Source organism: Alosa pseudoharengus, unplaced genomic scaffold (assembly GCF_046254945.1).
Source record: "Alosa pseudoharengus isolate Yale_2024_CS ecotype anadromous, Long Island Sound unplaced genomic scaffold, YU_APseudo_1.1 YU_APseudo_1.1_scf_10, whole genome shotgun sequence".
NCBI classification, from domain to species: domain Eukaryota; kingdom Metazoa; phylum Chordata; class Actinopteri; order Clupeiformes; family Clupeidae; genus Alosa; species Alosa pseudoharengus.
In genome coordinates, this window is record NW_027468565.1 from 18,732,834 (window position 1) to 18,758,896 (window position 26,063).

At 44.2% G+C, this 26,063-nt stretch overlaps 1 protein-coding gene and 1 non-coding gene across 5 annotated transcripts; one reads left to right on the plus strand and one right to left on the minus strand.

Annotated features, from left to right (window-relative positions):
• Positions 1–50: 50 nt before the first annotated feature.
• map2k1 (mitogen-activated protein kinase kinase 1) lies at positions 51–21,717 on the minus strand. 4 transcript variants are annotated; one of them, XM_076266542.1, is made up of 12 exons: positions 21,604–21,717; positions 21,302–21,406; positions 9,602–9,812; positions 6,407–6,553; positions 5,292–5,369; positions 5,013–5,064; positions 4,429–4,553; positions 2,867–3,074; positions 2,436–2,500; positions 2,285–2,343; positions 2,031–2,076; positions 51–984 (listed from the first exon to the last, which is right to left on the minus strand). In XM_076266542.1, the coding sequence occupies exons 2-12, from the start codon at positions 21,382–21,384 to the stop codon at positions 871–873; spliced, it is 1,188 nt and encodes a 395-aa protein (XP_076122657.1). In that variant the 5' UTR covers positions 21,385–21,406; positions 21,604–21,717; the 3' UTR covers positions 51–870. The 4 variants fall into 4 exon arrangements, with proteins under 4 accessions (XP_076122657.1, XP_076122647.1, XP_076122663.1 ...); XM_076266532.1 differs by having other exon boundaries at positions 21,302–21,390; positions 21,604–21,716; XM_076266548.1 differs by lacking the exon at positions 21,604–21,717 and adding an exon at positions 10,321–12,435 and having other exon boundaries at positions 21,302–21,391.
• A 1,782-nt stretch (positions 21,718–23,499) lies between these two features.
• On the plus strand, positions 23,500–23,630 carry LOC143110385 (small Cajal body-specific RNA 14). Its single transcript, XR_012984139.1, has one exon.
• The last annotated feature ends 2,433 nt before the right edge of the window (positions 23,631–26,063 follow it).

A 26,063-nucleotide genomic window follows, 5' to 3' on the forward strand; every position in this document is an offset into this window, starting at 1 on the left:
GTCATTTTATAGAAGTGAGGTGGAGAAATGATGCCATGCTATGAATGATGTAGTTAAATAAACTGCAAGTTTATTGAACACAAATATCCCTACATTTTCAGAGAGATTCTTTTGAAACACAAATTAGCATAAATACTCATGGGGTAGAGCAGAGGTATAAGGCTGGGAATGTCTACTCCCTATAAATAAGCATATTTAAGGGACTGCAAATGCCCATAGGTCTAATGGTCCTTTAACAGGATGAAGCCACTTGTACAAATATAAATCAAGGAAAAATATGTAGTGTGTGTAATGGGTTTGCATTCTGTTTTTACACTTAAGTGTTCCTATGGCTGTGAAACCTGTACAGTTAGGGAAGAGATACTTCTCCATTCAATCAGCAGGGAGGGCCTCCAAGCAACATGTCAAATGGCTCAATTAACTCTGCTGGGGGGAATAAAAACTCATTCTTAATCTGGAGCGTGGATCAAAGCTTTTAAAGTGCTCATCTGCCTTTCAGTGCGTCACTTAGCAGACAAGCTAAACCTTTGAGACCCTCATTGAGCTCAAAATACCAGGTGTGTTCTAGTCCATGGCTACTGCCCTCATACTGGCCATTTTATCTACAGTTTCAAGCAAACAATGGACCATTTGTACACAATGTTCAGATTTAAAAGTTCAAAGGGGGAATCTGTGTTGTGGAGTGAGGCAGTGATTGGCAAATTTGTTCATTGATTGGCAGACTTGTAATGGTGTTAGCACATGGTAGCCAGTTGGTTAGTGCATGACTGGAAAGTGTGAGTGTCTTTGCTTGGGGTTGGCAGAGGGACTTGTTTGGCATGGCTGTTGTGGGGAGTGTGTGTGTGTGTGTGTGTGTCAGGGGTCACGCTCTCACACCCCCGCACTGTGGGTGGGGGTCACGGGTTGGTTCAGGCCGATGGTGCTGCACAGCCAGCCGGCAAAGTCCACCTCCTCAGCCTCGGACTGCTTGATGAAGGGGTGGACCTGAGGAAGAGATGCAGGACACAGAAGGGATTCTCTGTGCAGTCAGCAGTGCCTAAGCTCACACGCGCACACACACCTGGCCGGCGGCGATCAGCTCCATCAGTCATGTAGGCCTACATGTGTGGGTGTGTGTAGGTAGCTGATGAATACACAAACCCAACTATGGGAAAATATTTGGTTGGAGCTGACCATGTAATTGGCCTCCAGGTTTACTGAAAATAGTTGTGTAACTTCCTGACTGTTAAATATTTGTCTCTGTACTTGTACTCTGCACAATGACAATAAGGTTGAATCCAATCTAATATTACTCCCTTAGAGGTGGACACATGCTGACACAGTAAAGGGAAGCTTACAATAGTCATTATGTATGCTCATATATGACTTCACTGCCCTTTTAGAATGGGCAGTGCTATCATTTTAATTAAGCTGTTGCTGTATAAATAACCTGAAATTGCAAAATAACTGACTAGAGGCAGGCTAGCTCAGCTCACAACCCCAGTACATAGGCAGGCTAGCTCGGCTCACGACCCCAGTACATAGCTGACTAGAGGCAGGCTAGCTCGGCTCACGACCCCAGTACATAGCTGACTAGAGACAGGCTAGCTCAGCTCACAACCCCAATGCATAGCTGACTAGAGGCAGGCTAGCTCAGCTCACGATCCCAGTTCTCTATGTGGAAATACAATAGGCCTAAGGCCCAACTGCTCCGTAATGACCTCAACACTCGACACATTCTCCTTTATCTTCTTTCATTCAAAACAATTTCCCTTTCCTTCCTTAGCCATTGTGGCAGTTAGACGGGTATGGTCTGTCTGAGCCCGGTGTTCCTGAAGCATGGCTCTACAGCACCATGTTTTGAGTGTTTTCTCCACTGCTATTTGAATCAGAGTTCACTTTTAAAGTACCTTAGGTGAAAATGTCTGCAAAATGAGTATATGAGTATAAGTGTCAACAAAATGAGAGCAATATACAGTAGGCTAAAGTTGTGGTGAGGAAATTGTGTCAACTCGTGTTGTGTGAAGTTGAGAGCTGTAACTCATACTTACTATCAGCTGCTTCAGGTCCGCCCTTTCTGCTGGATTCTTGATTAAACTGGATATAGAGAAATAATAAATCAGCTTTGATTGGTGTGTTGAGTGTAGACCACATTTATCTTTATGCAGTTACACTGTCATTCCACAAGGGGGCAGCATGCTTCACTGAGTTGATTACTGGAATTCATGTGCCTCATTTACAGACACGCACTACTTGAGACCTGGCCAACCTCTCTGAGTCTGTGTGGGTGTGTGTCAGTACGTACCATTTATTAACAAAATCTTGGAAGTCAGCACTGAAGATCCCTGGCAGCTTTGGAGGAGGCTGAAAATAAAGTCATGATTCACATCACATTCACACATGCACTAGATTCCAGGAAGAAGTATCTTTATGGCAGTCAAGACCGCCCCACTCACTTCATTGACGATATAGTCAAGCAGCTCAAAGATCGCCATTGGAGGCCGGCTGTCAGGGCCATAGGCTAAAAATGAAAACAATGATGGTTAAATACCACATTTTATTTAAAGACTAGCTTTTCAATGCTATGATGCAATTATACTGTTAAATATGAGTAATGTAAGAAGTTTAAGAGTTAATAGGCAGAAAAAAATAACATGATCTATCTATCTGTCTATCTACCAACCTACCTTTCTGACTGACTGTCTATCTGTCTGTCTGCCTATGTATGTATGTAAGGATGTATGGATGTATATGTATGTACCTATGTATGTGTGTATGTATGTGTGTGTGTGTATGTATGTATGTATGTATGTGTGTGTGTGTATGTATGTATGTGTGTATGTATCTATCTATCTATTTAACTCTCCATGTGCCCTGAGCCACTCACAGCTGCCAGGCCTGCCGGGGGGCCTGGGTTTGGGGGAGGCCTCTGTGGACGAGGGGTCTCCCTCCACGGGCTGTCCGAAGATCTGCTCCAGCTCCTTGGCGTCCGGGGGCGGGATGGGGAAGCGGCCGATGGCCATCTCCACCAACGACAAGCCCATGCTCCAGATGTCCGACTGCACCGAGTAGTGGGTGCCCTGCAGCCTCTCCGGCTGGGGAAGCGGGGGGGGGGGGAATGGGAGGGGAGGACAGGAAGACAGGGATGACGTAACGGGAGCCCCAGCTTAACGGGTGGGCTGGGCTCATGTAAGATCTCTCTCTCTCGCACACAGATACACACACGTACGCATACAGGCCAGCAACAGAACAATGCCTGCTATTTATTTCAACACCTGCCAAGTCTTGGCAAACTCTCATCTCTGAAAGGCTTTGAGTGAATCGTGCAGATTTAACTCTATGTTCCCAGTGACCGTGTGTTTATGTTAGGGATAAACATTCTTAGAAACATAACATTGCCTGTAACAGCACACAAAGAAATGCCACAGTGCATGTTTGAATCGGTAACATTCAGTGTTGAATGGGCACCATTTATGGGCAGCTCATACACAGGTGGCTAGAAGCCCACCAAGTTTGATCCCAGCCACAGTGCATCACAATAGTTATACTGTTTATACTATTCTAAATGTACAGTTGCCTGGCAAAGCACATTAAACATTCCGTGCTCAGTGATTTCTGTCATTCACAATGTGTCGTTGTGTTGTTAGTTTGTTTATTAGCGTTGGGTGGGCATGTGTTTTGTTCGTCTTGCCAGAGGACGCACAGACACACACAGGGACAACACGGCACAGAGGACGCAGGACACACACACAGGACACACACGGCACAGAGGACGCAGGGACACACACACACGGCACAGAGGACGCAGGACACACACGGCACAAAGGACACAGGACACACACACGGCACAGAGGACACAGGACACACACACACGGCACAGAGGACGCAGGACACACAAGGCACAAAGGACGCAGGACACACACGGCACAGAGGACACAGGACACACACACACACGGCACAAAGGACGCAGGACACACACGCGGCACAAAGGACGCAGGACACACACGCGGCACAGAGAACGCAGGACACACACGGCACAGAGGACGCAGGACACACACACACGGCACAGAGGACGCAGGACACACACGCGGCACAAAGGACGCAGGACACACACAGCACAGAGGACGCAGGACACACACACACGGCACAGAGGACGCAGGACACACACACGGCACAGAGGACGCAGGACACACACAGCACAGAGGACGCAGGACACACACACACGGCACAGAGGACGCAGGACACACAAACACGCCACAAAGGGCGCAGGACACACACACGGCACAGAGGACGCAGGACACACACACACGGCACAGAGGACGCAAGACACACACACACGGCACAGAAGACGCAGGACACACACACACGGCACAGAGGACGCAGGACACACACACACGGCACAGAGGACGCAGGACACACACGGCACGGGCAGCAGCAGGAGGGACTTACAGACATGTATGAGCGTGTCCCTACAAACGAGTTGGCCATGGAGTCAATGAGCTGGCCGCTCACGCCGAAATCACACAGCTTGATCTCCCCGCGTGAGTTCACCAGGATGTTGGAGGGCTTCACGTCTACGAAGGAGGAGGAGGAGGAGGCTAATTACTTTGACAGCAGGGAACAGAGAGAGCATGTCCACCTCCATTTACTAGCCTGAACAGGGAGAGCATGTCCACCTCCATTTACTAGCCTGAACAGAACAAGGAGACGGCCCTCACTACACGGCATGCACTCTCAGCATATACAATACACACTTTGAAATAACAACACTGCCAACTTGGTGTGAAATACAATAAGTAATGTCTATATACTATATAATAATATAAAAGGTGAACAATATAGAGCATTTCTAATGTGCAAGGCAAGGGACTTGCCAACATGCTTTACTGAAAATACAGCATGTATATGTCTTTATATCCATAAATATATATGTATTTAAAGAAAAAGCTATTTGTAGATAAGTGCATATTTGTGTGAGTAATAAAACATGAGGTCTGTCCCGTGCTGCTGGTTGGGAGAACGGAGCCACTGACCTCTGTGCATGATCTTGTGTTTTTCCCTCAGGTACGACAGGCCTTTTATCACCTGGTGAGACAGCAGGGGAGAGGTCTGTTACATTTCAAACACACACACACACACACACACACACAAAAGCACATAAACACTCTTATACACATGAACATGCATACACACACACACATGCTCACACTCTAAAATGCACATGCTACCACACTGCAAAAAAACGGCTGAAATGAAAAACATTGGCACTCACTGCGATGCAAACGGCTGAAATGAAAAACATTGGCACTCACTGCGATGCTGACTTTGCCCAGGATCTCTTCAGGGATTTTGCCGGCCTTCTTCAGGGACTGGTCCAAAGATCCACCGTCCTGCAAACGCAATCAGTATTTACATCTGGACATGGAAACACACACACACACACACACACACACACACACACACACACACACACACACACACACACACACACACACACACACAATTACAATGACTAAGGATAAAATGTAATCGACTCTTAATATGTGCATGTATTTTTTGCATTCTCTCTTGATGCTCTTGATGCTCCAACCCGCCAGTGTGTGTAGAGTGATGTGTGTGAGATCAGTGTGTGTAGAGTGCTGTGTGTGAGATCAGTGTGAGTAGAGTGCTGTGTGAGATCAGTGTGTGTAGAGTGCTGTGTGTGAGATCAGTGTGTGTAGAGTGATGTGTGTGAGATAAGTGTGTGTAGAGTGCTGTGTGTGAGATCAGTGTGTGTAGAGTGCTGTGTGTGAGATCAGTGTGTGTAGAGTGATGTGTGTGAGATCAGTGTGTGTAGAGTGATATGTGTGAGATCAGTGTGTGAGTGTGAGATGTTGTAGACATTCTAAGTGAGATCAGACATCAGAGATGTGCTGGGAAACTCAAGATACAGCACACCTACACATCCGTCCCATAGCTGTAGGAGATGGCTGCACACCTACACATCCGTCCCATAGCTGTAGGAGATGGCTGCACACCTACACGTCCGTCCCATAGCTGTAGGAGATGGATGCACACCTACACATCCGTCCCATAGCTGTAGGAGATGGATGCACACCTACACGTCCGTCCCATAGCTGTAGGAGATGGCTGCACACATACCAAGGGTGGGAGGCAAGTTGGCCTACCTGTCTGTCAGCCTACCAACATGTTTGTCCACATGTTTCTCTGCCTACCTGCCTGCTGTCTGTTTGCCTGCTGGCTGCCTGTCTGTCTGTTTGTCTGCCTGTCTGTCTGTCTGTCTGCCTGTCTATGTGTGTGTCAGTCTGTTCCCTTCCTGTCTCTTCAAATATCCACTCCACAACCATTTGTTCCAAGCAGATCTAATCTCTACTCCCTCTCTCACCATCCATCCATCCATCCATCCATCCATCCATCCATCACCCACCATGTGTTCCATGCAGATGCTGATCTCCCCGTCGCTGTAGAAGGCTCCGTAGAAGCCCACGATGTAGGGCGAGTTGCACTCATGCAAGACCTGCAGCTCTCTGATGATCTGGTTACGGATGGCCGGCTTGATCTCCAGGTGGATCAGCTGGGAATGCGTACACACAGACACACACACACACACACACACACAAAAAACACACACACACACACACACACATGCACACAGGGGCATGAGTGAACGAGGCTAGGTCATTGGAGCATTGGAGACCTTCCGTATGTGTGAGCCACTGAATTACATGTAGTCAGTCAGGCAGAAATCCATTCACTCCATCCATGCCTTCATATCACTGGGCTTTTTAAATTAACTAGACCAAAATAGACTGCAGATATCTGAGCTCTCATTTCACAGGGTATACTATGTATTAATGTTGCAATGTGACATACAGTACATGTAGGCTCTTGTCTATCTTGTATAGATTTGATATAGATCTGCTATATTTTACTCATAGTACATCACTAAGATTTCATTTCAACAGAATATTGACTTAAAGTGATACGCCACCATTTGGGGAAATATGCTCATTTTCCACCTCCCCTCGAGTTAAACAATTGAGTTTTATCTTTCTCCAGTTCATCCAGCCGTTCTCTGAGTCTGACTCCAGCCTAGCATAGATCATTGAATCGGATTAGACCATTAGCATCTCGCCCGCTATCGCCAGACTCGGAGAACGACTGGATGAACTGGAGAAGGTAAAACTCAATTGTTTAAAGGAGTATTCCGGTGAGATATTGACCTAATTGTGTTGAAGCATGATACCGAGTGTGAACATATGTCTCATAGCTCATCTCCCTGCACTCAGAAATCTGGCGCTAGTTAGCCGATGCTACCAGTTTTTCGATGGGGGTGCCTCGGGCATCGGCCTAGCCATGCAAATAAATCACTGTTTTACAGCATTTACGAGGCTCAAGTAGCTCCATACTTCATTTGTAGACTTCCGAGGGCCTTGACATTTAAAACGAGACATTGGGAACTTTGAAAAAGCACTGGTAGTTTATTTACAAGACAATTTATACAGACAGTACCTTTAGGAAGTTTACCGTTCGCCGCCATCTTCAATTCAGTCACCATAAGTCGAGCGACAAGTACGAATGAACAGGTATGATAAGGGATCAGATTCCAAAAATAATTCAGTGGAAATGCATGGATTCCAGTTCCATGCATTTCCACTGAATTATTTTTGGAATCTGATCCCTTATCATACCTGAAGTCTACCAATGAAGTATGGAGCTACTTTGAGCCTCGTAAGTGGTGCAAGACAGTGATTCATTTGCATGGCTATGCCGATGCTCAAGGCACCCCCATCGAAAAACATCGGTTAACTAGTGCCAGATTTCTGAGTGCAGGGGACAAGCCGAGATGAGCTATGAGACATACGTTCACACTTGGTATCATGTTTCTACACACTTTAGGTCAATATCACACCGGAATTCTTCTTTAAGTCGAGGGGAGGTGGAAAATGAGCGTATTTCCCAAAATGCTGGCATATCGCTTTAAAGAACACCTTGAAGGAAGAGAAACCCCAATAGCTCTAAATAAAATATATGCATTATGGATGTGATCATATATTTAATATGTGCATTATGAATGTGATCATATATTTAATAAGTGCATTATGGATGTGATCATATATTTAATATGTGCATTATGGATGTGATATATTTTGTGTTCATTATGGATGTGATTATATATTTAATGTGTGCATTATGGATGTGATCATATATTTAATATGTGCATTATGGATGTGATCATATATTTAATAAGTGCATTATGGATGTGATCATATATTTTGTATTGGTATCTAACATACAAGTACTATAGCCTTTGCGTCCTTAAAGCGATTTAATTTCAGTGCATTATTGACATTCTGTATGTACGCCACTGAGGACAGATACCCATCCGTAACTAGGGGTATGTGTGGGGGACATAGGGATGACCCCCAATGTCACATCCAGCGTGTATGCCAAGACGCAAAAACACACACACACATACACACACGCACACACACACACACACACACACACTTGTTAAACTGCGGAGTCAACACTCCTCCAATTTTAGGCAGCAGCCAGTTAAAAAAAATGTAAACAACATAAGGAATGCATTAACAGTAATATTTAAAAAAAGATCGAAAATCTAGTCGAACCGTGACATTAAAATTGAAAATTAAATCAAATCGAGGATTTGGTGACACCCCTATCCGTAACCCATGGCATCCTCTAAAAAATGGCACACAGACCATAACAACAAAATCAATTCCTGTCAAAGGTGCTGGAGAGCCTGTTAGCTGAGTCCAGCTCTGACCTGTGTTTCATCTGAAGACATGAGGATGGTGCAGATGAATAGCCTACAAGTACACCTCCACAGTGTGCGCCTGCTACCTACTAGTCTTCAGTGCTTTGGATAACTCCTCTCACCGGTATGCACAGCAACCTCCTCCCGCTCTACCCTCCACAGAATCTTTAAACAAGAGTACACATTTACACAGCTGGCTTGAAATCAAAACACATTCCTAAACACGCTCCCTTAACACAAGCCCTGACTTGCGCTACTGCCAGGGTATTATCAAATACTTCAGCAGGTTTGAAAACATTTTACGAATGTTAAATACATCACGTTCTGTTTTACTGATGCAGAGTTCAAGCGATTATTTTTTGCATATCCTAAATGCTTTTGCATGTGCTCTGAATGAGAAAATCGAGATGTGTGGCAGCTTTTCTTCCCAAGCTTGCTCCTGTACAGATCGTCCTAACATTTTACTATACTATACTATACTATACTATACTATACTATACTATATAATATACTATAATTGAAGCTCAAAATATACCTTACTTTTATTTGATTGTGTTTTACACTATTTGACACTCTTACAATGTGTATTGTTAATTGTCATGACTATTATAATGTAAGTCACTTTGGATGAAAGCCCCTATAACAAAACCATAGCATAACCAAAACCATAACATAACCATAACCATAACCACAACCATAACATAACCAAAACCATAATATAACCAAAACCATAACATAACCATAACCACAACTATACACAGCGAGGCACGGGCCAGTTCTGAGCTAAATCCGGCTGGTTAACCCAGGCTTTCTGTTAGTCTGTGGTGTTTCTGACCGTACCTTGCGTGCCATGATGAGCCCCGAGGGTTTGTGTGAGACCTTGAAGACCACTCCTCCGTTGCCTGCGCCCAGCTCGCAGATCTTTTCAAAGTCGTCGTCCTTGAGCTCGCCCACCTTCTGCTTCTGCGTGAGGAAAGCTTCCAGACGTTTCCGCTGCTGCTCGTCCAGCTCCAACTCCTCCAGCTTCTTCTGCAGGGCCTCCAGGTTGGTCCTGGGTGGATGGACACACACAAACACACACAGAAACAGAAATAAGACAAAAGTGTGTCAGATACCAAAGGAACATTAGGTGTGTGTGTGTGTGTGTGTGTGTGTGTGTGTGTGTGTGTGTGTGTACAAAACATGGCAGCAAATATAAGGTGTAAGGGTGTGCCTCTGTGTCTCCTCCTCTATGTGTAAGGATATCAGGTATACTCATAGCCTATTAGCAACATTTAATAGCTTAATTTACAAAGCAGTAATATCCAACTAATTATATTAATTATTTCATTAATTAGCCGTCTGTTATAAAATGTACTTAGTCTAAATAATTGGTAATAATGTGTATTAAGATGCAAATCATGTCCCATTAAAACAAATGTAAAACAAATGCCACAATGTAGGTGTTACTTATAAACAAAAAGAAATCCTGTCATTTTTTATTAAAAAGCAAAATAGTGCGGTGTGCAGTGCACGCTTCACATGACATGCTGCCGTCACCCTTTTCAGCTGAGCATTACCATGGCAACACAGCCAAGACAGCTGTCAGTCAAGGCCAGCTGAGAGATGTGAGTGTTTGCCTGAGGGAGAGAGAGAGAGAGAGAGGGGGGGGGGAGAGAGAGAGAGAGAGAGAGAGAGAGAGAGAGAGAGAGAAAGAGAGATAGAGAGAGATCTTCCATCTCTATGCCTTCCACAAGACACCATGGGCAGGGCAGCCAACCACTGCATGCCTGGATGAGGGAGATGTCCGCTGGGTATTACACTACAGAGCAGACTGTTGCAGCCTACAGTGTGTGCTCTTACGGTATGCAGCCTTAAACACATGGGGAGCTCAATACAGCTGCTCTGATAATGATATGATATACTCCTGTGTGTGTGTGTGTGTGTGCGCGTGCACGCTTGTGTGTGTATTTGTGTACTTTCATTCAGTATGTATTTCTGTGAGAAAGGATGTGTTTGAGTATACAGTACTTATGTGTGTGTGTGTGTGTGTGTGTGTGTGTATGTGTGTGTGTGCGTGTATGTATGTATGTGTGTGTATGACCGTGTGTGTGTGTGTGTGTGTGTGTGTGTGTGTGTGTGTGTGTGTGTGTGTGTGTTCATTCCTTCAGACCCCAGTATGAGGAAACTGGGAGTTCCGCTAAGAATGTGTGCCTCTGTCGGGGCCATGTTGTCATGGCGATGCATTTCCTTTGCACTTCATTGGTAGAGTGAACTCCTCTGACCTTCTATTCTTCATCCTCTCTTCCTCTCCTCCTCCCCCTGCATTCTCTCTCTCTCTCTCACACTCTCTCTGCCACACACATACCCCATACTCTCACACCCTCTCTGTATACTTCAAAAACACACACACACACACACACACACACTCCCTGCCTCTCTCATTTTCTTCCTCTCTACAAATGCATATACTGTATGAATATGTCAGACCATATGTTCTTGTGTAGAAATGTCTCACCTCACACACACTCATTTAACCCTTTCCTCTCCCATACCCCTCCGCTACTCAATGCTAACAGGAGAACTGCTAACCAAGCCGGTCCCACACCAAGCTCCTCATGTAGGGCTGATGGGCTCTTCCCTTTCTCACATGATAAAATCAATAGATGATCAAACATCTAAATAGGTGCAAGATCAATACACCAGCTGTGGAGCAGTAGCCCCTGGTGGTGCCAGTGAGGTGAGGCGTATGGACTGGACTGGACAGGATGTAAATCCATCCTATATTGACCCTGAAGAGCCAGTGAGCTGTGCTCTGCTTTCCAAGGTGAGATCCAAAGCGCTTTGATGTTGCCGGTGCGGCACTGCGACAACTGTGCAGGAGACTGGGGACGGATCGGAGCAGATCAGGCACACACACACACACTTACACACACACACACACACACACACACACACACACACACACACACACACACACACACTACAGAGGACACTGCTCCCCTTGAACCCCCCTCAAGGACCACTCACACACCCATTCACATGCAAAACCTGTTTGTCCCCGTTTTTATTTTTCAAACATAAATTTTCTTTTCATTTTCCAGAGGCTCCTTGGCCAATATCATCAGGCTCTCTCCACGCATTTCCATAATAATATGATCACCAATGGACACTCTAGAGGTGGAGCTCGAGGGCCTTGAGGATCTGAGCCCGATCACGACTCCGGGAGCTGGGCATGGACAAGAGGCTGTGTTGAGGCGTGTGATGGGCCACGATCAGCTACTGAGTGTGTGTCTCATCCGTGTGTGTAGTGAAGAGAGGGTTAAGTGTGTGCTATATGTGATAAGAGGACTGCACAACCATGGTTACGAGGTGGCTATGAAAATAAAGAGAGAGAGAGAGAGAGAGAGAGAGAGAGAGAGAGAGTGCAAGAAAGAGAAAAAGGAAAGAGAAATAAAGAAACTTTGTGTGAGCAAGATAGAGTGAAGAAAACCGTGAGAGAGAGAAAGAGAGAGACAGACAAACAGAGAGCAATAAGAGAGTGAGTGAGAAAAAAGGGAAAGCACGCAAGAGAGGGAGAGAGAGAGAGTGAATGACAGAGGGCAAGAGGAAAAGAGCGTGAGCGCAGGGAGGGTAGCGTGGGTGGCGTGGGCGTGCTGCTGACAGGAGAGACAGAGGCGCTGGAACAGGCTGAGCTACCGGAGAGAGGGAGCGAGGGAGGGAGGGAGAGATGGAGAGAGGGAGATGGAGAGAGAGAGATGGAGAGAGGGAGAGGGAGGGAGAGAGAGAGACAGGGAGAGCGAGAGAGGGAGATGGAGAGAGAGAGATGGAGTGAGAGAGAGACAAAGAGAGGGGGGGGGGGAGAACATTTCACACTTTACACTTCACACCTCTCGTCTCCCCTGCTCTCAGTTTTATGCGTAGGAGAGGGAACAAGAACAGCCCCATCAGGAGAGCAAGAGTTAGATACACACACACACACACACACACACACACACACACAACACACAGATAGAGGAGGGGGGTGGGTCATCTTTCACACTCCACAGGACCCAAGCCAGAAGCACAAGCACTATATAAGCACATTGATAAAACAGGTTACATTGTGACATAGACTTCAGGATTTGGGGAACACACACACACAATGCACAGAAGAGGAGATGTATGAGGACAGCGCAAAAACGACGAAGAGATGACCTTAACTTGTGTTTGCCTTTCTAATGTCTTACTTTCACTTTCACGTCATCAGTGATGAACGCTGTTTACCTGTAAATTCCATGCAATATGGCAAGGCACAGCGTTCACTTTCTGTGCACAGAAAAACCTCACATACAACCACACTTATAACCACATCCACAAATAACTACACACACACACACTCTCACACACACACACACTCATTCAAGCACAACTTCTTTACTGCCTTCATTTCATTTGCTGATCTACTTTCTTTCTCAATCACCTTACACAAACAAACACACACACAGACACAGACACAGACACACACACACACACACACACACACACACACACACAGGTTCAGATAAATCTGAGGGTCAGGTTTACTCTTGGCTGTGGTTTAAAGGTAAGATTGCTGAAGCGGTTCCATGAAACAGATCGCTCAGTTCGCCGCCCGGCCCCCCTGCTCCAGGGCTGGGTCTCTGTAGAGCAGGGGGCATGCACATGAAACAGCCCCCGCAAGGAGGGAGACCTGCTGGGCTCTCAGCACGGGTCACTGGCCTGCCGGCCTGCCCTGGGTGGGTGGAGGTGCTTAATGATTCACAAGAGGACGCTTTAAACTACTCCCCAGGGGACTCCTGTGTGGAGCATGGCCATCAGTGGAGTGACCACCGGGCAGACCGTCACACACACACACACACAAACAAACATATATATACCCAAAGAAATTATGACTTATGGCGGCCTTACATTGTACGATTTTTATCGCGGCGCGCTCCCGTTAACTAGATCGTTAAGTGTAAGGTGCCAATCTTAGCGGTTTTAAAGGACAAGTTTGCTATTTTACACTTAAAGCCCTGTTTTCATAGCCTGGCGAGCCAGACCCACATTAAAATGTAGGGTCTGGGCACTCACCGTTCGCAGTGCTCAGTCCGAGGGGCGGGATAATCAGTTGTATTTCAAATTCCCTCTGCACGCAATAGGATATTTGTTTTCAAGTAGCAGGGAATTCAAGCCAAACCGTTGCAACTCTGCCATCAATCATTATGTTAAGCCCACCAAACGACTCTATACACGATTTCTGATGAAACCCATGAATATGATAATTTATTTATATATATATAATTTATTTTCTTATACACATGACAGAACAACTCTATATCGGTTAGGGATGTCACGCATGAAACAATGCTGCAGAAACACGAAAATATGACTTTAAGTTTAGTAGGCTATCATTTCAGCTCCCGTTGATATCTATTGCACGATGGGTAATAATTTAAAGGAATAGTTGCAGTCTTAGTTGCGTAAATAGTTACCCTGCAAGATCCCTAGTCATTGGAAAATCATAGTCTGTGACTTAACACTCTATTACTTGTCTTTAGATGTGAGAGGGTCTGAGACTGTAGTCTTTCAAAAATCTTTTCCAAATCTTTGCAAATCTTTCCAAAGTCTGTCAGTGTAAGGAGGGCTTTAGACGGTTTTTGCCTTCTTCCGATGGCAGGAATTGAGATCCACTAATTGGATGGAGATGGGGGCCTATGCTAAGGACTGTTACCATATTCAGACTGTTTCTAATATGTTCAATGTCTAAGCTATTCTCTCACATATTCAATCTGTTATTTCATCCTATCCTGCCTACCAGGGCTTTGAACCAGAATTTTGTCCCAATTGGGTTCAACCCTAAAATTGATGTTCCTGGACAGAAACTGTATTACGCTATGCTACTTGTTTTGGAACATCAATGAACACCACTAACCACTCGGTAAGTTGCACTGTTTTGAAAACGAACGTTAAGGGTTGTTTTAAGGACATGTTTGTGCATGCCTGTAGGCAGCCACTCTGAAGCAGTAAAGGCAATTCAAAACGAGTCAGAAAAGTCGAGACAGGACCAATCGTCAAAATGTCGGTGTCCACCACTCTAGTTCATCCAAAACACACCAGAAAAGGGACTCAAAGTGCTAAATACCGGAATTATCCTTTAAGTCTCTATCCTGTCATCAAACATTAAAAAAGTGCTATCATGTAAGTGGCATAACTGTAATTCTGACATGCCTACATTTTTTCAGTATTACACATGAATTAAGACGAGGAAAATGTCTGCCATGTCGTTTATTGGCAAACAACTGAACACATATCCATTATACTTCTAACATAGCTCAAATGACAAATAGGGCAGGCTACAGTACATAGCTGTCATTGAAAACTTTAATTGACCATACCTGGTCAGGCCCAAATCAGTGCATTTGTTTCTCTTGTCATCCAACATAACACTACAAAACCACAAAGCATTACAGAAGCTTCACTGTAGTTCTTACATCCATCCAAAAGCCTATGCAACTCACATAGCTAAATCTATGCAAATAACTTAAAGATGGTAGGCTACATACAGTAGCTGCCATTGTGGACATCAATTGACCAAACCTGGTCAGGGCCCAATCAGTGCATTTTTGTCTCTCTTATGTCATCAGACAATACAAAACCACAATGGTGTACATAGCTGCCATTGTGAATATAAACTTTTAAACAAACGTCAATAACTTTGTCAGGGCCCAGAGGGAAATGACAAAAGATTCTGCCTGTACAGTTGGCGGAAAACTTCTCTATTACATTTCTCCCGATGAGTGAACGCCTGGGAGTGAACCTCACCAAGTCATATTGCATAGAAAGCTTGTCAAAGAACGGAAAAAATAACGGTATTAATAACGGTTACCATTATTTTAGATAAACGATTCTATTCCGGAACATTTAAAAATGTAAAGTTTCCGGTTTCGTTTCTGCTCCTAGCAAAACATCAAAAGGTTTTAGCTGGTTTTAGTTTTCGTTCCGTGAACTGGTTCAAAGCCTTGCTGCCTACTGAGTATTTCTAGTAGAATACCCATGCAGACACACACACACACACACACACACACACACACACAGAAATATATACATTACCCCAGGCAAATGCTTGTATGGGGTAATACCCTCACAGCTATTTACTGATCATTCATTATGCTGATTACTAGTTAAGCATTTTATGTGTGCTTTTATGTCTTTATTTCATCACGCCTTTGATTTCCTCCGTTGCTGAGGAGAAGAAATCAATATGATGCTCTTCGTCACATCCATAATTGAAACCCTTTTCCTCAGGTGTGTGTGTGTGTGTGTGTGTGTGTGCGTGTGTGTGTGTGTGTGTGTGTGCAGAGCAGTGATTTAAAGACAAAAGAAAATAGGACTGTGAACAGAAGAGCTTCTGTTCAGCCTAGGCCACACTTCATGTATGACGATGGTGGCTGTTTATTCTCAAGGTTTCCCACGCTTATGGGAAGACTGCTGAAAAACAGTCTCCCCGTCCTGCTGCGTCCATGTCCTTCGCTATGCCCTAAGCTGAGCCTCAGGTGTGGACTGTGGAGGTGAAAAGAAAACATGGAGAAGCACGTTGCAGTGCAGCTACGGTCAGAAAGACAAAGACAGACCAGCAGAGATGCTTCAGAACAGGAGAGACAGACAGATGTGTCAGTTTAGGAGAGACAGTTTAGAAGGGACAGACAGAGTTGTTTCAGTACAGGAGAGACAGACAGTTTCATTAGTGGAGGAGAGACAGACAAAAAGGGCTGGATCAATTATTCGATTATTTATCAAATAAATAAATCGCCAACTATTTTAGTAAATGGTGAATCAGTTTGGGTCATTTTCTTATGGAAAATAGCTAAACATTCGCTGATTTGTATCTTCTTCAACTGTAAATGAAATATCTTTAGCATGTGGACAAAAGATGGCATTTCAGGACATAATCTTTGGCTTTGGGGAACACTGATTAACATTTGTTCACCACTTCATGACATTTTATCATTTAAACAACTTAATTACGACAATTAATCATAAGAATAATCAAATGATCAGTCGACTATGAAAATAGTGAGAAGAGAAGACACAGACTAATGAGAATCAGGATAGAGAAAATAAGGAGTGATAGAGAATAAGGAGTGATAGAGAGAATAAGGAGTGATAGAGAATAAGGAGCGATAGAGAATAAGAGAATAAGTAGTGATAGAGAGAATAAGGAGTGATAAAGAATAAGGAGTGATAAACAATAAAGAATAAGGAGTGATAGAGAGAATAAGGAGTGATAGAGAATAAAGAATAAGGAGTGATAGAGAATAAGGAGTGATAAACAATAAAGAATAAGGAGTGATAGAGAGAATAAGGAGTGATAAACAATAAAGAATAAGGAGTGATAGAGAGAATAAGGAGTGATAGAGAATAAAAGAATAAGGAGTGATAGAGAATAAGGAGTGATAGAGAATAAGAGAATAAGGAGTGATAGAGAATAAGGAGTGACTGAGAGAGATGTTCCAGGAGAGGAGCGGCAAACAGAGATGGTTCACCAGAAAACACTACGGTCCTTCTTAATCTACCTCTCGTGTGTATGTGTGTGTGTGTGTGTGTGTGTGTGTGTGTGTGTGTGCGTGTGTGTGTGTGTGCGTGTGTGCGTGCGTGCGTGCAAGTAAGTCTGCTGTGTGAGCCATGAAGTACTGATCATCACTGCTGGTGATCTATGTCATCAGGTTGTGATGTATTGCTTTTACTGAGCCACACACACACACACACACACTACTACTCACTCAAATTAAAAAGCAAATCTGGGGGGGCTTGATCTCCCTACCACACAGACACTAACAGAGAAATGAGCAAAGCTCACACACGAGAAATGAGCAAAGCTCACACACGAGAAATGAGCAAAGCTCACACACGAGAAATGAGCAAAGCTCACACAAGAGACATGAGCAAAGCTCACACAAGAGACATGAGCAAAGCTCACACAAGAGAAATTAGCAAAGCTCACACAAGAGAACACAAGAGAAATGAGCAAAGCTCACACAAGAGAACACAAGTGAAATGAGCAAAGCTCACACAAGAGAAATGAGCAAAGCTCACACAAGAGAAATGAGCAAAGCTCACACAAGAGAAATGAGCAAAGCTCACACAAGAGAACACAAGAGAAATGAGCAAAGCTCACACAAGAGAAATGAGCAAAGCTCACACTAGAGAAATGAGCAAAGCTCACACAAGAGAAATGAGCAAAGCTCACACAAGAGAACACAAGAGAAATGAGCAAAGCTCACACAAGAGAAATGAGCAAAGCTCACACAAGAGAAATGAGCAAAGCTCACACTAGAGAAATGAGCAAAGCTCACACAAGAGACATGAGCAAAGCTCACACAAGAGACTGCTGCAGCCTGTATGTCCTCACACTAAATCAAGAGTTTGGGCTAAAGGATGTGGGTAAGATTTGGATACGGAACAGAAGATTATAGGGTAGGTGCTGCTGGGTAGGTGCTGCTTGGTGCTGGGTAGGTGCTGCTGGGTATAGGGTAGGTGCTGCTGGGTATAGGGTAGGTGCTGCTGGGTGCTGGGTAGGTGCTGCTGGGTGCCAGTTCCAGGGGGAAAGTGGGTTTACTGTCAGATCCCAACGGTCCCAATGAGGTCCGGAAGCGTGACTCAACTCTGAGGGATTACTAACAGCCCAGAAAAAAACACTTACCGTAAAACCCCTTCACACACACACACACACCACTCCATATACACACTAACATCCCAGGTCCAGTTACTCATAGTGGGTGAAAGAATTCTAAACACCCCCCAGCTCTGACTTCCAGAGGCCTGATTCAAAGTTCCACAGCAGCATTCCAGAGCCCCACCCGCCTGCCCCGGCCTGCCCTGGCGTCCTGACAGGAATGCGCCGGCCCATGGGCTCTGCTGTCACACTGCGCTACAGAGGTCCCCTTAGACCCCTCCCTAAAGGCGGCACCACCACCACAATACAATGCACCACATCACACCACACCACAACACACCAACACGCTCCATCCTCCTCCACCCTCGACAAGCCTTCAGAGCACTGGAAGCAAACGCCACTGAAGAAATCCAAAGTCTGGGCTTACACTGAGGGAAACAGTAGCTTTCTTGGAGAGGGTTCTCTCTCTCCCTCTCTCTCTTTCTGAGAGTGTATTTGTGTGTGTTGTGTATTTGAGTGTTTGTGAGTGACAAGGAGAGAGAGAGAGGTTATGTGTGAGTGAGTGAGAAAAAGCAAGAGTGTGTGTGCATAGAGCTACACTCTCACACACAAAGAGAGTTAGCAGCCTTTTGCCCTCTCTCTCTCTCTCACTCACTCTCTCTCTCTCTCTCCTGTGCCACTCTCGCTGCTTCCCAGGAATATTTTTAGCCAGCATACTTCCCACCTCTCCCACCATACCACACCATATGCACCCTCTTACCTGCTAGCGCTCCAGGGCCTCTGTATCAGCAGCAGAGATCTTGTAGATTTGTATAAACCCTCCCGATTTACACCATTACAAACCCAACCCTATCCCTCTCTACCCTCCCCCCCCCCACACACACACACACAGAGACACCCACGCACACAATACACACACACTCAGCCACACAGAAAGTATATTAGAAACTAAGACACTTAGAAACTTAGAAACTTATTATGGTCCATTACAGTCTTGGAAGAAATTATGGATATTAAAATGACAGTAACAAAGATTTCTTAATGACCAGATGCTATTAATTACATAAAAAGCCATTATTATGAGGATATTATGAGGCTATCCTTACCCTTTGCTCCATTGTTATGAGGCTATGCTTACCCCTTTGCGCCATTGTTATGTGGCTATGCTTACCCCTTTGCTTCCCTTTGGGCAGCGGCAGTGGCTCTGACACTTGACCCCAATGCTCCTGATGAGCAGGTGACTGCCTCCATCATCGGTGTGTGTGTGTGTGTGTGTGTGTGTGTGTGTGTGTGTGAATGGGTGAGTGTGAGGCACGACATGAGATGTAAAGTGCTTTGGGTGCTCGAAGGAGTCGTTTAAATGCAGTCCATTCACCAGAATGTTTTGGAGTAATAAAACTTTTCCGAAACCCAAACTGTCAGAGCTTTGTTTTCAAAGCCCAGTCTGTTGGAAACACTGCAGCTGTCCCTAGAATCCCCACTGCCACTCTCCAGCAAGGCAAACCTGTCAGCGTGTCACCCATCGTCCACCGCATCTATACCGATGAGCCTCCCGACAGGCTCGAGCGATGGCGGGATGAGGATGTGTGTGTGTGTGTGTGTGTGTGTGAGGCCTTCAGGGCTCTCGGCAGGCTCTGAGTAACGGGAAGCCATGACACGCACCACTGAGCCCAGCGTGGTCAAGGCCAGGGAGAGAGAGAGAGAGAGATGTCTGAGTCATGATTGGTCCACAGATCTGAGAGACGGCGCTAGCACCCACAGAGGTGCCAAACAATAGACACAGAGATGGACGGAACATTTAGGACAGTTCCAGAGCCATAAAAACAAAAGGGTTCCACAGGGCATTCTTATCATTGCCATGCATCACATGACCCAGTCCAATCACAGAGACTTGTTTATAGTAAGCAATAATCATTATTACAGAGCTACAATGAGGGTTTAATTGAGCTGGGGGGGGGGGGGGGGGGGCAATGATACCTCTCTCTCTCTGACCCCAGTCAAAGCAAGCCAACTATGTTGTCACTACAGTTCATCATCTCTGCGGATCTTTCCGTGTTTGTCCACCCTGTGGTGCAAACTGACCGCACACCTCCTTGACAGCCTCTGTCCCAATCCTGACTCTGCTGGGCCCTGGTCCTCAACCCTCAGACACAGAGAGCAGGATGCTAATCTCACCCACACAGACCATTCCTGGACCCATGGGCCCGTCATAAAACCACATCTCTGGTGACCTCAGTGAAAGGAAAAGATAGCCTAGTGACAGCTCCACACTGTTGCAGTGGGCTGTTATATCTTCTTTGCCTGGGTGTAACAACCAGTCTGTTTGGACTGCACACAGTGATTTCATCATCACCCTGTAACATTTAAACAGGCTCTCTCTTACGAGCAACATTGCCAGTTCAGCTGGGGAGACCACAATACTATGAGCTACGTCCACAGTACCAACAGTGATTTAGCAAAACTGCAAATTACACATAATAAATATTCATGGACTTTTGGAAATGGGACAAAAGTAGAATAGGCAACTTGCATGCACGCACAAGCACAAGCACACACACACACACACACACACACAAACACACTTATATTCACAAAGAGTAGCCTAGGCATGCTACAATTATTAGTTGTATGACATTCACAAATATTTGTAAAATATCCTCACGTTTAAAATGATTCCTGCAATTTTCTCTTGGCTACTCAAATCACAGTGTTCAACCATTAGCCTAGGCAAATTTAAAATAAGGTTAATTTACGAGCATATTCAACCGCCCCTTGTAACCTAATCAAGGGCAACCTAGGCTAAATAGACAACAAATGGCAGTTCATCCAGAGCGCAATTTAGGACTTTGGTGTAGACTAGTGATTGCATGGCCAGAATAACTCACTCCGAAGACCCGGTTCCGTTTATCGCGTTCCCATCAGGAATCGGGTTGAGCGTGATCGGCTCCGGCTTCCTCCTCTTCTGCATTTTTTTCTGAGAGACAGAAATGCTATTTAACAACAAAGAAAAAACGACAGGAGTGATTTAATATCAGCTCACTGGTGAATCAACTTGCTGTCAAAGGAGAACAGTCAGAGTGCTATGTTGATTCCACCCAAACGATGAGCTATATATATAAAAATAAAAGCTAGCCAGCCTACTTCCTAGACTGTGTGGAAAGATAAATAATGCAAAGATGTCACAAACCTGTCACAGAGCAACAACAGCTGGACAATAAATCAATTCACCAAGGTGGTGTAGACTACTGTGGTATCATGGATGGGTGGATGTCGGTGGTGGCAGAGAAGACGGGCTCTGGTGGTGGACAGTCCGGAGATGGTCTGTTTACGTCACGAAATATTTACATCTGTCTTCCGGACCGCATGGCTCACCGTGGTAAATGTCTCCATCTTGTGGCCAACTTCTGACGTGTCCTGACATGTGTTGCACAGTGTCTGGCTGACAGAATTCTAATATAGGCTATTCTATAGCAGCCCAAAATAATGAACTTGCTTTCCGAATCAAAGAATCAAAAGTTGGTCATGGCATGCACAGATCAACAGTGTTTTTGAATAGATATTATACCAGCATGCTTAGGTGACATGATGCAGACACAAAGTATTTTTCCCTTATATAAAGGCTGACCTAAGATATATGCAAGCATGATCACATCATACTTTCCCAGATATGTCTAAAGCAGGCAGGATTCAGCCAGAAGTTTTCACCCTGTGCCTTTGCGGTCATTGCCCCTAAACTCTGGAGTGAGCTGCATCTGGATGGAAACCCTTGCCCCTGCACGGCGCGTTCTTTTTCTCTTGTTTTTTACCGGTCTTTTTGTGTTATTGTATTTTAGCGATTTTATTTTAATTGTAAGAAGCTACTTTGCTCAACTGCTGTTTTTTTATGTGCTTTATAAACAACCCCGACTTAATGTGTCTTGACTGTGCATCTCAGAGAAAATCTGTACACTGGATGGCTGGCCCTCATTCATGTATTCCTCATTTATGCATTTTGTAAATGTGTTAATCCGTTTATTTAAGTATGCCTGTCTTTTTTGGCACACTCTTTTGAACCGAAATTATGGTCCTGTGTTATGATGTAGGTTTATGTATTATGTAATAGGCCTATAGCTCAACACATTACCTTTTACTTGCATCTGATATCTGGTAATTGAAACAATACCTATAACTCAATAATGTAATGCTGGGGGATCAATGACGAGAAGATATTTTTTGTACCATCTGTAAGATGGTTATTGTATAATAATATTTTTATATATATCTCCCTATTTTAATGCAGATGTTCGTTCGTTCAGAAAAGTGTATTTTGTTATAATGATACAAAACAAAAGGCAAAAACACAACTGGAACAGAGAATGTCTAATAAGGGACTGGAACGTAATTATACATGTATACTGGCAAACCCTTTCTCTGAACATCCAGAAAAGCACTCCTCCTGATCCCTGATCTACAATGCCGATCGTGTGTTCTCTCCAGCACGCTAGGTGGCGGTATGTGCGTAAAGCATTATATCCGTAATGAAAAAGAAGAAGTTTGTGCATAAACAACCGTCCGCGCCAAAATGTGCCTGATACATATCTTTTTGAGGTACGTTTAATGAAATATATGTCTTTGAAGCTTTCCTTTTTGTGAATAGCCTAATACGTAAGTGATATAAAGATTGAATCTGTCTGGTCAGAATGTTATATATTGACCTTATTTAATATAGAAAGCTAAGAGAAATGTAGCTCGGAAGTTAGCAATCTTACAAGCATGGCAACTTAAAGAAAAAGCTCAAACTAGATTTGACTGAAATCTAGGTTGTAATGTTTAACGATAATTAGAAAATTATGTCTAGATGATAACTGCTTAGTAAGGCCCATTTAAGCACACATACACACATTGTTAGGCGGCCCCTGTGTTCATGTTTGCGTCAGAAGTGGCCATGATGATTGGGGGGTGGGGGTGGTAACGTGAACCATTGAGCTGTTAATTGATTCAGACACTTTGTACCCTAAATACGATAGACTATCCAATAGTGCAGTGGTTAAGACGGATGGTTAGTACCCACAAAGACGTGTGTTCGATTCCCGTGTGTGAACATGTGTGGTCAGCATGCTTGGCTGCAGTACTGAGCAGTGTACTGCAGTCTATGACGCCACGCAGAGTGACATTGGTTCCTGCCGACAGGGCCTGTCAAGAGGTCGGGTTCCCTGTGCGATGGTTCCATACAGATACCACGATGAGAAATAATTTATGCAGTACATAAGTCAAGTGAGACATTATATGGTTATTTAAGAGCATGTTCAACTGTAATTGTTACCCTGGGGTGGTTTACTGAGCTTGCAGCAGATTGAACATGTTGAATTGGAACTCTTTGTCTGAATGTATAATACATTGATTAAACCCCTAACTTTTCATCTTTTTGTCTCCTAGATGAAGTCCATGGTAGTGAATGCTTTGCCTGGAACAATGGCTGTCTGTCAGTTTCATCATCAAGTAGCCTACCCATCCTAGATCTTTACAGGGACAGGTCTGCTCGGTCAGGTTAGACACTGGTGGCCAGTTTCCCAGACATGGACTAATTCTAGCCCTGGACTAAAGCTATTTAGGTTATCTTTAGTCAAGGACTGTTTTAGTTTGGGATTAGCATTAATCCATGTCAGTGGAAAACATTTAGTGTATTATATATTTTCACAGCAACCATTGCTGTGTAGGTTACAATGATCTGACTCAACAATCATACATTTGAGTTTGCCTTTCATATTTAGTTTAGATGGTAAGATTCCTTTTTGTCTTTCATCAACAAAATTTGCCCCTTTACAGAGCCTAATTCCCACATCCAGTGCATATATACATGTACCCTCAACACATTAACACATTAGTAAGACCAATGCCTACATCCAATACATTTTCACTTTGACACATATGGATGGATGATTACTTAACCAACCTTTAATATACCTATGCACATGTACATTAAGGGCAGGTTCCCATATATGGACTAGTTTTAGCACTAAAAGTGCTTTTTCAGTGGAGATCTTCATTAGAGTTCTCTTCTAGTCTAGGACTTGGTTTAATCCATGTGTGGCCAGCAGCCTTACATGTTTAACCCTGGTGGTGGCAGAGAATTACCATACTGCTGTATTGTTAAAATGATGAGCATCACCATCACTCACAGCAGGGAGTATATTTTGTCATGTATTTAGAGAAAACAGTTGATACATTTTCCCTTACGCTATGGAATGCAATAGACCTCTGAAGTTCGGCTACAAAAAAGCTGCCATCTTCAAGATCCGGTATCTTGTGATTTTTCCTATGGGGATTTTGAATTATCGCACCTGTTAAACTCTCGCGGGGACGAATAAGTCTGAAATGCAGACGTTTTGCTCATCCCACTTTTGTCCATTGCCTTCGAGTGGGTACTGTGATCTTCGGTATGTTAAGACGGCAAATTTAGATTTTTGCTACAATTAACAACCGGATCGTTTTTGTAGGTGAACTTCAGAGGTCTATGGAACCTGATGTACTGAATTGCATAGTAGGCTATAAATGAAAGTCCCAACACACACACACACACACTTACACTTACACACTCACTCACTTATATATAGCCCTGCGAATGTGGCGTATACCACCTCCTTCACTCACCACACACACACACTTTACTATAAAAGTTGCAGTTTAAGGTTTTTTTTTCTTCTGAAAGTCTGGGTAGCCCATCTGAATGTGCGAGTAATTTACATGCAATACTTTAAATAAAATATCAAAGTTGTTCTCTCAATGTGCAAAGTCGATTTATGCTCTTTCATGTCAAATAAAACTTTTGGAGAAAAAAACCCTAATTTCATTGATTACTTGTAACATCCACGTAAATCGGCAGAGGATTAGAAAGCTAGAGTCATGCTTCTCTATGGCCTCGTTGCCTTAACACCCCACACCATTTTAGTTGCTAAGCGTTGCGTTTATTTCATCCCCCCTGCCATGCAATTAAAATACAGTCCCAAAAGAGATTGGTAGCCCGAAGCCCTGAAAATTGATGCGCATAGAGGACTTAGCATTAGCGCTATGGACAATTTAGCTCAAACTCATATTTCCCTTATCTCAGCTGGAGCTCTACCCTGGTGACCTGGTATGGGGGTCCTCTTAATTACTCTATTAGCATATAGGTGGACCAGCACCCTGAAGTTATTAACATTTAATTTCTATCCAATTAAGGCTGAAAAAGATGGAAAAGCAGTCCCAAAATTAAAAGGGTTTGTTGAAAGAAGTGGGCTATTCTTATTTTAAGGAAAACAATTTTCTCCTACAAATCTCAAAGCTGAGGAAATGCTCACTGCCTTGGCGAACACCACGCAGGCTATATAGCCTAGGCCTATCTAATTGAGATTTTGCCTTGTACAGTTAATGAAGGTCTATGCGAATTCCTCGCAGTGCAAATCTACATAGGCTTTCATGCATTGACCGGTCACGCTTAGTCAGCGCGTCGGGGTATAATGAAGTATTGTTTATGCGTGTTCTTGAAGATGGCTGGAGTTTTAAATTGGCAGATAACATTGACGACAAGCCCGCATTAATTGTGAACGACAATATGTGAGCCTTTTGGTTTAAACAAGGCTTCTTTCATGTTGTAGCTCAGACAGCATAATGTCTTGTATTTTGTAGCCT

Coding starts and splice junctions, on each gene's coding strand:
- map2k1 (XM_076266542.1), bottom strand. CDS start 21,384: ATGCAGAAGAGGAGGAAGCCGGAGCCGATCACGCTCAACCCGATTCCT. Junction 5,370..6,406: donor GCATCTGCATGGAACACATG/GTGGGTGATGGA, acceptor TTGCGTTTGCAG/GACGGTGGATCTTTGGACCA. Junction 2,077..2,284: donor CAAGATTTTGTTAATAAATG/GTACGTACTGAC, acceptor CTCTATATCCAG/TTTAATCAAGAATCCAGCAG.